The sequence below is a fragment of the Rhamphochromis sp. 'chilingali' genome (genome assembly GCF_963969265.1).
Source record: "Rhamphochromis sp. 'chilingali' genome assembly, chromosome: 10".
Taxonomy (NCBI): domain Eukaryota; kingdom Metazoa; phylum Chordata; class Actinopteri; order Cichliformes; family Cichlidae; genus Rhamphochromis; species Rhamphochromis sp. 'chilingali'.
In genome coordinates this window covers 21,914,475-21,931,572 of record NC_137937.1, presented here as the reverse complement: position 1 = coordinate 21,931,572, position 17,098 = coordinate 21,914,475, and the positions used below count along the sequence as shown (strand labels likewise).

The 17,098-nt window shown below is 40.5% G+C and overlaps 1 protein-coding gene across 2 annotated transcripts in view; it reads right to left on the bottom strand.

The window, feature by feature from the left end:
* Window positions 1-1,884: 1,884 nt before the first annotated feature.
* pcsk5b (proprotein convertase subtilisin/kexin type 5b) overlaps window positions 1,885-17,098 on the bottom strand; it is a 69,824-nt gene continuing 54,610 nt past the window's right edge. The window contains exons 13-21 of one of the 2 annotated variants that reach the window (XM_080894990.1): window positions 16,802-16,938; window positions 16,209-16,328; window positions 15,884-15,986; window positions 12,462-12,655; window positions 9,955-10,039; window positions 7,372-7,475; window positions 7,112-7,250; window positions 5,814-5,929; window positions 1,885-4,092 (exon numbers count right to left, since the gene is read on the bottom strand). In XM_080894990.1, coding sequence (XP_080751116.1) covers window positions 3,986-4,092; window positions 5,814-5,929; window positions 7,112-7,250; window positions 7,372-7,475; window positions 9,955-10,039; window positions 12,462-12,655; window positions 15,884-15,986; window positions 16,209-16,328; window positions 16,802-16,938 — 1,105 coding nt within the window. In that variant the 3' untranslated portion in view covers window positions 1,885-3,985. Of the gene's footprint in view, window positions 4,102-5,813; window positions 5,930-7,111; window positions 7,251-7,371; window positions 7,476-9,954; window positions 10,040-12,461; window positions 12,656-15,883; window positions 15,987-16,208; window positions 16,329-16,801; window positions 16,939-17,098 lie in introns of both variants that reach the window. The other variant, XM_080894989.1, reaches the window with a different exon arrangement.

The following is a 17,098-nucleotide window of genomic DNA, read 5'->3' as shown; positions in this document are numbered from 1 at the left end:
CTTTCACCTGCTGGTCCCTGCGCCCACTCACTCTAAGAAGGTTTCAAGATATATTTATTCTTTTCAATCCACCCAAGTGGTTATTGAATACATTAGGTGTTTATTAGCCACAGTGGTTATTTAACATTGTGTATTTATCACCACAAGGGACCCTTCTTAGGGTTTCATACCCCAAGTGGCGTTTTTGGGATGCTGAACTCACAAAAACCAGAGGAAAAAGAAAAACAATAACATAATAAAATAATAACGTAAGACATAATTTGAGGGTATATCTCAGACTCCTGAAGACTCTTGTCTATATCAGCTACTATGAAGTTATCATGTTGCTTAGCACCCACCTACTAACAGGCTAAAAAGACCCCTTTTAGCATTTATGCAGATATACCTTTATACCATCATTTCATTTTCACAGTATTTTTTTAAAATAAATTCTTATTCATTTGCATAAACAAGACCTATCACTGCTTTTTCTCAATGTGATTATATTTTATTTACCATCACGAGCAGGCCAAACAGTCCTGCATCATGCCTATGTGCTAGTTTATATAGGATGCTGACGCTCTTCTTTACTATTACGAAAAAAATGTTTGATTGCTGGAAACTAAAGAGTTTCCCGAACTGTCCTATCAGTCAGACCCCTGTTAAAAAAAAATATTTTATGCACAGCAAATCTAGTTGCAGTGGGGTGCAACTAAAAATAACCCTAATTTTGATAATGAATATACAACAGCCACACAAGTGTGAGAAGACTGCATCCTGGCACTGAAATGTTTCCTGAAAGGCTGATATTAAACAGTGATTAGTATTTAATGGGACATTTAACCTGAAAATATTATTGTAGTACTACATATCTCCCCAGAATGTGTTGAGGTCTCCAGTTTTGTAGATGCAGATACATCTAAACGGCACTCATTTACTACTTTGTGATTAAGTTTCATTTAAAGTCTCTAAATCTCCTCAAACTGTTCGATGTAAGAACGACGCTAAATAAGGTTTGTAAATTTCTTCATTCTCTGAGTGACGATTACTAGAAGCTGCTTTGGTCATCACAAGCCCACAAATGTCATTTATTCATGTATCCAAACTACTACTTTTTTTCTTCACCACTTATCCACTTGGAGACTATCTTTGTTGTAAACCTTGGACAGGTTTAACACAGAGACAGACATGTATTCATTCGTACTCCTAGATTTAGACTCAACTAACGTGCTAATGCAGAAACCCCACACGTCTGCAGGATCCAGCCGGCCAGTGGATTCAAACCCCAGACCCTCTTACTGTGAGGTATCAATCCAAACCATCACATATCTGCATCGTCCCATACAGCGTCATATTTTTGCTATTATTTGCGGCTTTGTGACAAACATTCTATATTCATAAATGTAATCTAATACATGTAAAAGTTAAATCCAAAGATGTTAAATAAACCTTGCACCCAAAAACACACACTGTTGACCAGTTTCAGCTTCCACCTAATTGTAATTGAGCACACATATCTCCCTTTAAGAGCTGCGCTTGGGGCATGTGCAACTTTCACTTAATCAATGCGATTGAGTGCCGAAAAACGAATTCAAGGATCTGAATTTCAATGATGTTTTTGCCTTTCATGAATTTGTAAAACATAACTCAATAGAGTGAAAACAGGGAAACTTAATGACTTGGAAAGTGAGCAAACAAAAATGCTAATGAATGAAATAATACTGATTAATACACCCTCAAAATAATTAATGGAACTCAAAGGGAAAAAAACATGAACAGATTAAACATTTTAATAAGAACACTTAAGTAAAAAAAAAGATTTTCAAAACTAGGACTTTGAGTAACATTAATAATGCATTGTCACAGATATGTCACAGGTACACAATAAAAACAGCTTTTATATGAGGGGTGGGTATGTGCGTGCGTCTTCTACCACACGCACACGCGCACACGAACACGCACACACGTGTCATCTTAAACAATGACCAAGATTAAGTTTTTGTTAAACAAAACAGGGGATTCATCAATCTTTATTACAAATCATCAAGAACCATAACCAGATAACGGTACAACAATTCATCTAATACTGTAAATGCTCAAGCTGCGGGTGCGATAACCCACACAAAATAACAATCTTAAACATTTTTTTTAATATTTTTTACTTTATTTTTTTATTGTTTCGCTGTTCTTTAATAGAAGCCAGCACCTCCAGGACAACCCTTTGAGTTCGATCAGGTAAAGTTCAGAGACAGGAGGAGAAACCGGGCACCTGACGTATGACGGCCTTGTCGCACACACGATGCGATTTGAATTTCTAACACAATGGATTCTGTCTAAAAAGAAAGTAATAATAATAATTTGATTGCATTATGTTTGTTTTAGGCTTTTTCCCCCTTGGATTAACTGGCCAAAAGTTCTGCTGCCAATAAATAAAATGAGAAAGACTTTGAACATGAATTTTCAGAGTAAAACCATCCCAGCACCCCGCCGTTTCGCTCAGCTGTCGCAGACCTTTACCTGCCGATGAAACGTGATAACAGCATTTTTCTGCTTCAATCGCTGACCCCACCATGGTCAGAGTTTAGAGCAGTATTTCAGCTTGATATGCTTTGCCATAATAATGGGATGACGAAAAGTTTGGACTTCTAAAACTCTATGTTATTTGATAACAGTAACATGTAGGGGATGCACCGATACACATACCCTTTTGTTTGTGTGGAAAATATAACCAACATGTAGTAGAATTTCAGTTCCCTTTAATGAATAAACTTCAATTACTTTAATCCAGTGACAACAAAAATGACGGAGGAGGCTTAAATCGTTTGATCACAGAGACGGATGGAATCGATACTCGGTTTGGGGGGGAAACAAAAAAGTTTAGTATCTATAATCATCATTTTGTGTGAAAAATTTGCATCGGTACATCCCTAGTACCACAAAATTACTATACCTCACTGCAGAAGCTCTGGAAGGAATGACTATTGACTCGTCCTGTAGTACCTCTTGATGGATCAATGCTGTCTGGGCTTACATCAAGAATTAATGGCATTCTCCGAGACCCAGTAAAGACAAACGCACACGCTCTTCAAAGGGTAACTTTACGTTTTAAGTAAATGAAATGGGGTGATTCTGGTCAGCGACATGCATCCGCCTTGTATACAGTGAATTCAAGTGGTGCACAGATTAAGTGTCTGCATAGTGTGTGAGTGTGTGAGTGTGTGTGTGTGTGTGTGTGTGTGTGTGTGTGTGTGTGTGTGTGTGTGTGTGTGTGTGTGTGTGTGTGAGGGGGTATGGACGCATTTGTGTGCCGTGTGTGTGTGTATATTAAAATGTGTGTAAATTTGTCTTCTCGCACAGCCAAAGTCAGCCCAGACACACATTATTTTCACATTACTGCGTGAGCTTGGTTTTTACTTTTTTCTTTTTGTCGTCCCCCCTCTTTGACGTATATTTACAGGCATAAAACCACGGCTTTTCCTACTGTATGTTCGCTTTCCATCTGTTTATCATTAACACTGGAAAGAGAGGAGGAAGAGGAGCCAGAATACAAATGCACACAGACGTATTTGACACAGGCTGAGCGGCTCCTGCATTTTAGCTATAATTCCTATACTGGCAACAAAAAAACAAAAAAAAGAAGGAAGGGAAAAAAAAAAGGAGGTTCAATTATTTTGGCATCAATGCTTTGGTCACAAAATACCGACACTTATTCTTTTGTTTGTTTTCGCTTATGTTTTCATTTGCTCATTTGTTCTTGAAGTAAGTCCCAGTCGTATTACGCCCTGACCTCGTGTGTGTCCCAGTACAGAAAAAAAGGTAGGTTTGTTGTAGTCCTGTCATCGCACCTCCGATGCAGTCCCTTTAAAAGAGGCACAGATTCTCTTATAAATTATGTGACTGTGAATGAGTGGGCAGGGGGTCTGAAGAGGAGTGGGGTGCCCCCTGTGCCCCCCTCCCCCCGCATCCCCCCCCTGCACTCCCTTTAACACCCAGCAACTACGTCCCATCACCCCTTTTGTGAGCATGTTCTGCAGCACAGTTGTTGCAGCACTTTCCTCTGGCAGAGATTGTTCTTTTTAACGAGCACGCAGAAGCTGCCTTCCGCCCAAGATTCTTCATTTGCTTTCCACAGAGCAGGAAGAGGAGATAAAGAGGGGTGGGTGGGTAGTGGGGATGGAGAGGGGAGAAAGGAGACACACACACACACAGACACACAGATACACAAGGGTAGAACCATTTGTGATGGTTTAGAGCCGTGTGATTGGTCAGGAGACAGGGTTCAGGTGACAGGAAGAGGTTTTTGTTTGTTTGTTTGTTTAATCCAATCACAGGTGGTGTTCATCGAGGAGGAAAATTATTGCAGTCCGGTGGAGTGATTTCAATCCATGTCAGGAGAGAGGGGAATCAGATTCAGGAAGGAAAAAAGAGAGAGAAAAGAGAGACAGAGAGAGAGAGAAAACAAAACAAACGTCACACAATTAGAAAATTGAAGATTTTTGAAATTCACAACGTGGTTTCATTTTGCACAACAACAAAAAAAAGGGGACAACAAGTGGACCGCCAGTCTGTAAATCCTGTGAGCCAATTCTTTCACAACTCAACAGCAGTTCACATCGGAGCTGCAAATCAAAACGTCACCAGTAAGAAGCTGGAGCGGAGGGTGGGGGTTTAGGAAGACAGGAAACAGACTGAGTGTGCACTTAAAGTCCTCATCATTAACAGAAAGGTCACGCAGTAAAGATATTTTATCCTCGGAGCTTTATCTCATCACAAACCGAGACTTCGTGGCCAAGGGTTCATTTTAAATAGAAGGTCACGGCTAGAGCAGAAAATCACAGGATTTATTCAAAGCCTCATAATCAGACCATCACATCAGAGGGGTTAGTGGGGGGAAAGAAAAAATAATAACGAAAGAAAGGGAATGTTTGCATTTAGAAGAGCATCAGCAGAGCATGCTCAATTTGGGGAGGAGAAGCCACAAGGCGTGGATGACAGAAAATGGAGAACACAACGTAAGGCAGGAGAAGATTGAGCAGAATATTTAAATAAATATAAAAATATATCAATGAAGACTTGGAAGGGATTTAATAATGTTTAGCAACTGAACAGTTATGGTCACAATCCACCCCCTTGAGTTATGGCATTAAACAATGGTAACGCGGGCCAATATTTTTCATCTAGACCTTTAAGATCTCAATGAAAAATATTACCACTTCAGCATTTTATCTTGTTGGACAGTTTTCTAAACTTAAGCCATAATAAACACATGATTTCTCGAGTTATTACCAAAATGTATTTGTGAGGTCACAGTAAACTAGTGCAAGACTTAGAAGATTTAGATATTGGAGGCCGAAGTGAACATTCGTGCCAAATCTCAGGAAATCCCTCAAACAGGATTGCGTGTTGCTGAGAATGAATGACCCCAACATGGAGCACAAGAAATACAAAGGAAAACATAAAAGAGCGCATAAGTAGATACTCAACAATCTTTTCTGCCCATGCGATCCAACAAAGTTCAGGAACCCAGGAAAGCACTGTGTTAATGTCATATGATAGAAACGTGTGAGCACGTAGTCCCAGAGAGGTTTTATATTAGTGACATGCAGGACATGGATGTAGAGCACAGAAGCTAAAAGCACAGCTTTGTTGGTTAGGAGCTACAGCAGTGAGCGGTTTCATTTAACGTGTTAGTTCAGAGTTCAAATTTCTTAAAAATGGCCGCAAGTGAATCATTTTCTTTGTCAAACTACTTCACCTGTGGGCCAAATAAAAACCATTCCAAATAATAAACAACTATCCAGATCATGGTATTGATAAGAAAGCTGACAACTCACCATCTTTGCAGATGGTGCTCACCACGCAGGCTCCTGCCTCCAGATTGTAACCACTGTTGCAGCTGCTGCAGTTTCTTTCCCCGGGCCCCAAGCACTCATAGCAGCTACTGTCACACCTGCCGAAGGGTGCGTGAGGAATTAGATGCTAGTCAAGGCAGCACAAACTTTATTCCTGCACGCCAAAATCGGAAGTAAATCGATCGCTATAAAGGCAGTGATGAATGACACCTGTTAGAGCTCACATTTCAACTTTGTCAGTCTACAAACACCAGAACTATTAAAAGGTATGACTATATTAATAGCAGAAAACAACCCTGACGCATATATTATACTGCAGTATTAGACCTTTACAAAAATGGGAAAAAAAGCTGTAATTTATGTAGACTCTCTTATTTATTCTCTTACTTTTCTTATATGTAATATTATTGGCCTATTCGGTTTCTGCTGGTGAGCGGTGTCTGCAAATGTGCCAAATTTCTGAACACAGAAAATCTGGAGGAGAAGATACCTGAAGCAATCCTTTAGGAGCAAGTGTTAGACACAGTTATCACATTTATCATCCCGCTAGTGTGAAAACATCACTTTCTGAGACAAATCTGAAGCTGAGCATGAAGGAATCCAGTATGGTAAAAGGGTCAAGTGGGCAATAAATAATTCAAGACGGGAAGGGAACATAGCAGGGAGGTAAGGCCATAAGAGGAACAGACAAGATGTCTGACGCTGTGGATGAGTTTCAACTAGCAAAGTAGTCATCAGACCATTGTCAATCATGGGGATATGATTATGTTTACGTGTTCTTTCCGTCCTCATTCAGGTTAACATTAGCGAAGGGTGACTCAACAGAGCCGTCTGTGGGAAAAGCTCACACAGCTTAAAGACAACAAAACAATGACGGCACCAAATGTCAGCGCTGACTGGCTCTGTGACTGTGGTTTACTGGGAAGTCCTTCATTGCAGGCTTTCTGTTCTCATTTACTTTTACTGTCATCAGTGACTGATTGCAATTTTGCTGAATTACCCCGTTTGAATTTTTAAATACAGGTGTAGTGCAGCCGAGTTTTGATTTCATCAGATGTAGGTGCCCATCTTCAGGCTGCCAGCTCAGAAACCAGAAATGCACAGAGCAGGGAGAGAAATAAGAAAATAACAGCGGAGGCTAAAGTTAGGTTTAAGTTGGAAATTTGCACTTGCACTAGCAAAAGAAACTTCCTTGTTTATCTCTACAGACTGGAAAGTCGTCCCCCCACACCACCCCTTTTCACCGTGGCGTAGAGGTGTTGGCAGGTGTGCTGACTCACTTCTTACAGGACCTCTGCACCTGCCCGTTGTCTGAGGTCTGCTCTGACAGGTAGTAGCTAGGACTGCATGTTAAAACACACCGCCAATCCTCAAGTAAGTAGCCGTCTGCACACTTTGTGCACGCCTCGACTCCTGTGCCTGCAAGACACAAATGCATTTTTGAGCGTTACACTGGCGAATAGAAAATGTTGATCGTGTCTTTAAAACGCACAGATTTACTGCACATTACAAATGTAATCCTGCAAGCATTGCTTCCTACCTGCGCAGGTGGCACAGGCCCGGTGACATGGTTCGCAGGTCCTTCTGTGGCCGTTGTAGTAAGTCCCGGCGTCACAGGTCATCTGACACTTGTTTGCCTGAAGGCTGGAAAGTGAAGCGAAACAAGGCACTCGTAACTTTAAAGTAAAACCAGAACATCCTGCAGTAAAATCACCGGACATTAAAAAGCCTCATGTTTTCCTTTGTGTGGATGCAGTGTGCATCAAAACAACATGCTTCTGACTTTTGCATTGATTTTAAAGGTGGCAGATGGTGGAGAAGAGGTCAGATATGTAGCAGGTTTGGAGGTTACAAAGTCGGCTCTGTGGAGTCACAGTGAGGACAGGTTGGTGAGCTTTGCTAAGCTGAAAAACAGCTGGTCCGCGTTAGCTTAGGTTTCCCAGAAACAATTTCGTCTGGTCCCGTCTTCCTCTCTGACTCCTAACTGAGCATTAATGGTGGACTAAGTGGAAGAGGAGAGACTGTGTGTGTCTGCGCGTGTATGTGTGTGTTTCTGTGGTCTCTGAGGCGTTCAGAGGAAATTATGGCCTACAAGTGTCCCTCCCCACCTCCACCTCTGGCAACACTATGCACTTAAAAGTTGGGTTCAAGACCACAGTATGTTTAAACACTTCACAAGTGTTTCTTTCCTGACCTAGCTGGAATTCCAGCACTTTAGAAACTATCCTCAGTCAGGTCAAATGCAGCTGGGTCATTTTGAAGAGGCTCCTGTGGAAGTGGCCAAATGATGAACTGAACCATGTCTCAATGGCTGGGTAAACGGTTCAGATCATAGCCTCTTCAAAGTAAGGATTACAACGCAAAACAGATCCTCTTCCTTTGGGTCTCCACATTACACAAGCATATGTGGGCTTTAATAAGCCACTGACCACACTGGATAACTATCAGTTTACTCAATATGGATCCCAAGTGGATAAAAGTTGGGAAACCCTCGTTTCACCGGTTCACTGTACAAACCACAAAGTATACAATGTTCTGGAATAAAATGGCAGCACTTCTGCAACATTACAGTCAATGAGCACAAAAGGTTTTTATCCTGGAACCACAACAGTGATATTTGGGGGGGAAATCTACGTCAAATTTTATGTTCAAGGCTTATCAAAGCACAAAGCCCTTCATATGATACATATTGTAGAAGCGGTCCATGTATAATGAACCACAACCCACTTGCGGTTCAGGAGTTAAAGCGAGTTGTCCAATAATCACAGCAGTTCAGTGGCTGTTCCTGTTGAAGCATCACTGAGCAAGAGTGTAAGAACGGGTGAAAAAGCTTTAACTGAGCAGTGTGTTTGAGACCAGCTAGTTTGTACGATTTTCTGACCACATTTAAATGTGAATGTTATATAAACAGACTCAACGATGGTGACAAAAAACATCCAACTGTTTGCAATGAGGGGCAAAATTTGGAGGTTTTCAGACCAATCTTTTCCTGTTGCAGTACCTCATACATTAAAACCTGATTAGTCAGATGATAATTTAAAAGCACTTAAGACAGAAGTTGAGTCCTGTTTACTTTCTGACAGTCATGCAACTGACCATTTTCTAAAAGAAGTTGATGTTCACATCTGATTGTCAGAGATTCTCACAAAACATCACAACACTCTCCTACTGCCCAACATCTTACAGCCAAAGCACAACCGTCACGAAAAACGCAAGGCAGGATTTCTTGTAATTTAAGTCGTTTTTAGGAATAGTTCTCCTGGTTTCTTGAAGGACATTTAAAGCTCTTCTTTGGATGTTGGCTGGCATTTGTTCTATTCTCTGTCGAGATGATCCCATACTGTTTCATTACTGTGTTTTTCTCTACACAGCTAACCTTTTACTGCACTGGCAGTGTGTTTGGGATCATTGTCATGCTGAAAAATACATTTACTGCCAATTAGATGCTTTACACTTCGTATTGCATTGTGAGTCAAAATCTGATGCTAGTCCATGTTTGAAATTAAATCAGTTTTGATAAGATCTCCAGCAATGAAAATGCATCAATGTCACCATGTTTTATAGATGGCTGTAGACATTTGTGTCCTACCTCTCTCTAGGCATCCTCCATACATATTGGCAACAATCTGAAGCAAAAAGTTAATTGGATTCATCACCCCATAAACCACTGATTTCGAATCCAGTTCTTGTGTAATATGTCATACCTGGCTGGTTAAAAAACTTGGCTTCTTGACAGCCACCCTTCCACTCAGACCAATTCCAATGAGGCTACAGTAAACAGTAGACGGATCGACTTGTAACGCCGTTACTTGTAACGCCGTTATTCCCATCACTGCTCATAGGTCAATATTAGGTGGCTTTAAACAACAACAACAATCATTCTTCTGAAAATGGTCAGTACAAGGCCTGGACTGATAATGAGTGAGAAAGCAAGACGTAAAGGAATGGTGGGTGGTCTAACACGAACACATTTTGCACAGTGCTACATTGACTTTTCATATGCACCTCTTTCACGTGATGACTAAAAAAAGTTCAAGGCTGTGCTGTTTGTGAAAATGATTAATGCTTTAAACTATAATCAGTGACTCTAGTCAGGAATTGCTCAACGTGGCACCCATCTTACCTCATCCCAGGTTTACATTCTGTGCAGATATTGGAGGCTGTACACTTCTTACAGTTCTCCTGACATCGCCTAAAAATGTTGGAATCTGGAAGACACACAGTGCGCGAGTCATACACAGCACATAATAGGAACCAGAAGTCTGGTTGCATTAAAAAAAAAAAAAAAAAAAACAGCAGGGGAATAGAGGGGAAAGAGTGATGAAGAGTATCAGTTGGAGTCGAATGTGTGAGGAAGACCAGCGAGTAAAGTTATGAGAGAATATTGAGAAGAAGAGGCAAAAAGGACAAAAAAGGAAAAAAAAAAAAAGAGGAGGAAATCGAGATAGCGAGATGAGGGGTGAAAGGTTCTGTGGGGCTGAAAGAAGATTATAGTGTTGAGGGAGGATGGGAATCTGGATGAATATTTCAAAAGGCAGACTAAAGTCAATGACACGCTTTGACACAAAGCACATGGACTCCTCTGTAGCAATGGTGATTGCCAAAAAGTTATGCTAATAACATGTTTTATCATTCCCTGAAAGGACGAGGAGACTGTAAGTAAGAATGCTGGTTGGATTTTTTGGATTTTTAGGAATCCTTACAGGATGAAGGAAGGACATGAGCAGGCTACGGACTGGTTTCCAAGAAAAGTTGGACGATATGTTGTTGTGGCATTTTGGCTCAGGTGAACATTAGAGTGTAATTTGGCTCATCAATCAATATAAATTCTTTAGAAATTGTAGGGTTTTTAAAATGGGTATAAAAACCATCTGCTGCTGATTTCTACCCTTCTCCATGTTATATCAGGGTTTCTTGAATATTTTTGCATTTTAAACAATTCACAAAATGATTAATGATTAGAAAAGATTTAGTGAAACCACAATAAATAGTACAATCCTGGTCAAACACTTTGTCATTTAGTATATATGCACTAATTTTAACATCAATAGCACAGCGAGCCTAGCTTACATTGGTTTATCCGTGATATGGTAACAAAATAATGTCAACGTTGCTGTCAGAATGTTAAAAAGAAAATAAACTCCAGTTTTCTTATTTAAAAAAAAACAACAACAACCAAAAAACCCTCGGCTATGCTGCCATTCCAAAAGGGAAAATGTACCCACTACATCTTGGCCTGTTAAAATGTTATGATTAAACTTGCATCAGAATATCTCAGATCTGCTGCCAGAGACTCTCAGAGCTGCCAGGGCTTACACACTATCCTGGCAAATACAAAGACATAATTATAATATATACATAGTGTCAGTCTCTCATTTCTGGTTTGTTTTTATTAACAAAAAAAAAAAAAAAAAACACTGGCAAAAATTCTGAACCCGTAAAGCGCATACTTTCTGTGAATACTACTGCACTACTGAATACTTTACATGCCAGAATTTAACACAGGAAGAAAAAAAAGAAAGGAAAAATGATTGTAAACCTAATCCAAGCATAATCTTCCTGCAGATCTGCTTTATTTCATGTTTTATTCCACTTTAATTTGACGTAGCCAAACGGTTCACTACCACAAACTTTTCAGTTCAGCTTGAATCAGCAAGTGCATTACAATAAACAAGCGGCTAGACATTACCTCAAGGGTACAATGGCATCATTCTGGTGTGGTGAATGAAAGCAGACTGGTGATAGTTACTGCTAAGGGTGGAGGTTTTTAGAAACCTCCTCCACCATTTACAAATGGCAGTGTATTTCTCTACAGTCGTAATCTAAGGAACTTCAGGCACAGATGATTGTGCAGTGGACACGGAGAATAACAGTGAGATTTTGGCATTTTAAGAAAACAAGTGCACAACAGAAACACAACTGAAGTCCCAAGAAACTTATAACAAAACTGTGTGACAGCCTGTAAATAAGAAATGCACAGCCACCGTGATGTGACTAATTGGTTTAAAAAAACCTGACGTTTTGAAACCGAGTGAAGCATAGATCTGAGTGAGAAACAGTAATATATTATAACACATTCCCTGCTTCTCGTTTATGTTACTCTAATGTTTATTCGGGGCGTTCGTGGCTCAAAGAGTTGGCAGTTTGTCTTGTAACCGGAAGGTTGCCGGTTCAAGCCCCGGCTCGGACAGTCTCGGTCGTTGTGTCCTTGGGCAAGACACTTCACCTGCCGCCTACTGGTGTTGGCCAGAGTGGCCGATGGCGCGATATGGCAGCCTCGCTTCTGTCAGTCTGCCCCAGGGCAGCTGTGGCTACAACTGTAGCTGCCTCCACCAGTGTATGAATGTGAGAGTGAATGAATAGTGGAATTGTAAAGCGCTTTGAGGGCCCCGAAAAGCGCTATATAAATCCAATCCATTATTATTCTACGAAACAAACAATGTGTTTTCTTAAATAAAATCTAAAACTAGCGACTGAGACCATAAACCCGTCGGGATGTTTTTTTACTTAGGGAGTCGCCCCCTGTTGGGTGTCAAAAATATGCAGGATATGGCACTTCTGCAGTAGCTTTACTTTTCAGACCCAGAGGTTAGCCATGACAAACCCGGTGTGACCTGCGGGGAAACCTACCGCTGTCGAGGTAGAAGCCGTCAGGACAGTTGGCGACGCACGTGTGGGAGCCCTCGATGAGGTTAAAACCACTCCTGCATGTGGTGCACTGGTCACTACGACTACCAACACAGGTCTCACAAGAGGAGGAGCACTTCTTGCAACGTTTCCTATCATCACGGAAAAATCCACTGGGGCACTCCGATACACACATCCTGGAAAGAAAAGTCATTGAAGACAGGAAAAGTATTTACATTTAGAGCATTAGGATAACCTCCTTGAGATGGAACATGTCATTTTGGAGGTTTTGAAGACAAATATAAAGACAACAAAAAAAAGGTGAGGGAAAAAAAAAATTACAACCTTATACAAAGGTTGTAATTTTCAGATTGATTAGTCAACGCTGCGCAAAATAAGTGAACAGTTACACTCGGAAACATGTTTATGCAAGTTTAACACTCAGGTGGAGCTCAAAACATCAAAGCTTTTTTTTAAAAGAACTTCTTTGGATACAAAACAGGAAGACTTAGTATAAAAAAAATGAAGAATGGAAAAAAAGGTGTCATGAAAGCATGTAAAAAAAAAATCTATAGCACATTTTTCTTAAAGATTTATTGAGGCTGTAGTTTCCTCTGAAGGACAGCGTTCTTCAGCAGCAGACCAGTGAAGACCAAATCAAAACCAAAGACCGAAATGTAAAAAATAAATAAATACATAATCTCTGCAGCAAATATGATCTAAAATGCAATAAAATATCTGTGAAGTAATGCAAAAATAAATGTGTGCGTGCAGGTTTTACACAACGAACAGGCCAACATCTACTGAATAACTTCACAGCTCCTTAGCACCCCATCATTTTAACCCGAGCTCACATCCTGAAGTAATGACCTCCATAGAGCTAAAGAGCAAAAAAAAAAAAAACGCACACACAAGTGTGCACCTTCTGCCAAAAGACACACACTGCACGTGTGTAAGTACAAAAGACATGCTTTTATCCTCCAACTTAAATACATGCCTGGTTTGCTGAAATGGTTATATAAAAAGAAAAAAATATCTTTTGTAACAACAGCATGTACTGTAGTGTAACCTCTAAACCCAGGACACCAATTAAAACTTCAAACTTTATTTTGTCTCCGACACACTGATTAAACATGTAGAAGACAATAGAAGGGAACTTTGAAATTCAAACCTGAATTTAGGCAAGAAATTTGGAAAGCCAGAAGGGTGCGCATTCAAAATGTTGGCCCCCTGTACATGCCAACAAAGCTAACAGATCTAAATTCAAATGTGTACTTTATAAACGGTTACAAATATTTGCATATTATTATCCCTCAACAAACACCGATAGTTCTCTCAGAACCTAAGAAAATGTTTTTAAAATGTAATCGATTACTATTTACAAGCTGATAGTTTACCCTGAGAATCAAACTCAAAAATACATAAAAAGAAATTCCAAAGACCCCCACATCCTTTGGTGTATGTGAAGCATCAAACACGCATGTAGGGATGTAATTATCTGATGACTAGACGCTGCTGCCACCCCTCCTCCTTCCTCCAATCTTCATTCATCAATTGCTCCCTGTGGTGGCAGAAAAGGGCAGCACACCTCTAAAGTGAGCTAATGATAAGGCAGCACCTAAGCTTGCACATTCTCATGCACCTGCATCGGCCTGTCTTTTATTAGACCAGAGACAGGCCGACACAAAGGCAATTACTACAGACTTTGATCCCGGGGGGCAAGCACAAAATGTAGACACATGCACAAATTTACAGTCACACACGGGCTTGTATACACACAATTAAGAAGGGGAAAGGACAAACAGGACACACCGTGACTGACAGCGTTTCTCTTATCAGACTGACGTGGTGTAATTAATCAGGCCACCATCAGGAAAGTTTCCAAGCTCACCATGTAACAGTCTCCTTATATAAAGCACAGTGCAATGCAAAGCTTCCAAAAACTCAGTAGCCAGTTCTCAGTTCTTGTTTTTCTCTCTCAGATTTACTTGTCAAAACGTAGAAACACTCTTTTTCTGGATTCACATGAAAATAAATAAATAAAATGCACTAAAAATAAACGCAGATGTTAAATTTCTGTAGGTTTCCTAATGATCAAACCCAATCACACAAAACAGGCTGGCGAACAGATGTTTCTCTGAGGTATGTAAACAACTGAAATGTTGCCTTCGGCTGGTTAAGTCTACAGATCGAGGGATTTGTATGCACCAATGTTCACTTTACCTTTGGAAAACTATCTGATTGAAAGCCCCTCAGCTAATATTGATCCGTCTGCTCATTGGACCTCTTACTCCTAAAAACGATCAAAAGACGAAGCAACTGCTGGGCCAGACATGGGTTTTCCATGTGTTGCCTTTAAATTAACAAAGGAGATGGCTCAAATGGCTCTGTTGGAGTTCATTAAACAAGATTTTTTTTGGCATTGTAGGTCATAGGGTTTGAGCTGATCCAAGTAGTTCTAGCTCCTAATTCTACAACGAAGAACATAAAGGAATAAAAGTTTTGCCAGGACAATCATTCAATCATTTGTTTTTTAGTCTGTGATTAGTTTTGTTTATTAATGTGTTGAAATCTTTTATCTTCTTTGTTAAAAAAAAAATCTAAGAAGAAAACCCAACAGTAAGGCACTTTTCCACTGCTCTCCTATTTAGCATGAGGTTGTTGCCACAGTGGATAGTTCGATACGTCTGACTTAGCACAGATTTTATAGTGGCTGGCCTTCCACCCTCGATACTCTCATTTATCTGTGCTTGGGTCTGGCACTAGGAGCATACAAGCCCGTGAAGTCACTGAGGCTGGGTTCTTGTCTCCTCCCGGTCTCGAACTAGGGTTCTTTCACATTTAAGGAGAATGTATAACCAGACTATAACTAGATGGCAACCACTTGGGTCGAATCCGTGAGTGCAAAGAGACACGTGTGGACATGTTACACTCATCGGTGGAGACTTACTGCAACATGTAGCAAAGTATTTGCAAACCTTCACCAATTTGCCTGAGAGTGACTGCAGTCGAATACGGCTGACTCTGCAGTCATCCATTTTTTTCCAAATTGCAAGGACTCTACTGTCCTAACAGACAGACAACCATTTACACCCAGATTGACACCTTAGCTAATTTAGAAATGCCACGTGATGCATGTGTTTGCACTGTGGGAGAAAGCTGGAGTACCCAGAGAAAACCTACATGTGGAGGGGGACAGCAACAGAGTCAACACAAAAAGTAAATCCCTATTCTGGACCCAGGACCTTCTTGCTGTGATGAGCCAGTACTACACAAGGCTAAAGCACACCATGTAAAGCTTTTCTGGCAGAAAGTCAAGTGGCGTAAAACAAAGAGTGATACAGTTCGATTCTGAAGGTTTGATTTTGAGTAGATGTATACACTCAAGGAGCAATATAACTTCTGACAATCTAAAGCAGTCTGACCTGGTGTTGTTCTTGAACTTGAGGAAGTAATGAAGGCAGTTAATGCAGTGGTGGGGTCCAGGACCCCAACAGCCATTCTCACTGCATTCAGAGTCACAGGGGCCTGGATTCAAATACAGAAAGAAAAAGGGGTTTCAAGTCTTATAGCCTCTTAAAATGATCTATTTTAACTGATTGCACTTCAAAAGTACCCTTAAATCACAAACTACAATACTAATATTTTGACACAACAGCAGGGAAGTAAAAAAAGGCAATGACAAATATGTTACTAAAGGCTGCTATTGTCACCAACCCTGCTGTGGGCGGCAATGGATTTATCACTTACCAGGGTACTCCTCTGGGAATTCCTCATCAAGGTCTGCAAACTGAGGCTTATCTATGTGCCCAGTTGAGTACGGGTGCACAGAGGTGCCATACAGCACCAGTGACCACTCCTTTAGCTTGCCTGAAAAGACAAGATGACATTTATAAAAGTTATCCTAAATAGAGGTATTTCGTTATCTCCTTGCGGTGGGTAAATTGGGGTGTTCTCATATTTATATTGTAGAGTTACTGGTATAATCAGGTCACACTATAAACCCGACTACATTTTTACGCCCTGCATTTTCAGAAACCACCGCGAAACGTTTTAATGATACCCAAGGAAAGCTAGGTAGTTTATATGGCATTACAGTGACTGATGTAACAGCTTTTAAGAACCTACTACTCTTCATCTGAGACAGTAAATTAGTGGGTAATTTCAGTTACAAAATTCACGGCTTCCCGAGCAACATGCATGGCCCTGATGGCACTTTACCTATTCCAGAGAAAGTTAATGGCTCTTCTGCTTCTTCTGTTGCCATAACATAAAAATCAATGTAAAAAAAAAAAAATGAATACAACATGATTCAGTTAAAGAAACTATTCACACTGTCATACCAGGCACTTTCTGGCTGCGAAGTTGTGAAGGTGAGTCATAGATTTCTAGGACCCAGTCGCCAGCTGCCTTCTCTCCCCAGCAGTGGGTGGTCATAAACTCCCAGTTCTTAAAACCCTCCATGGAGTGATCAAACAACCTGTGCATCAGAAGTACACACAGTTACAAACACACAGACACTTATCGGATGAGGAAGTGTTTCAAACACTGCAAATACAAGAGCAAACAATCAGAGCCTTTAATGAGCTATGCGCAGTGTACAGTACTGAGATTTACTAGAGGCTAAGTAAACCTGTGAA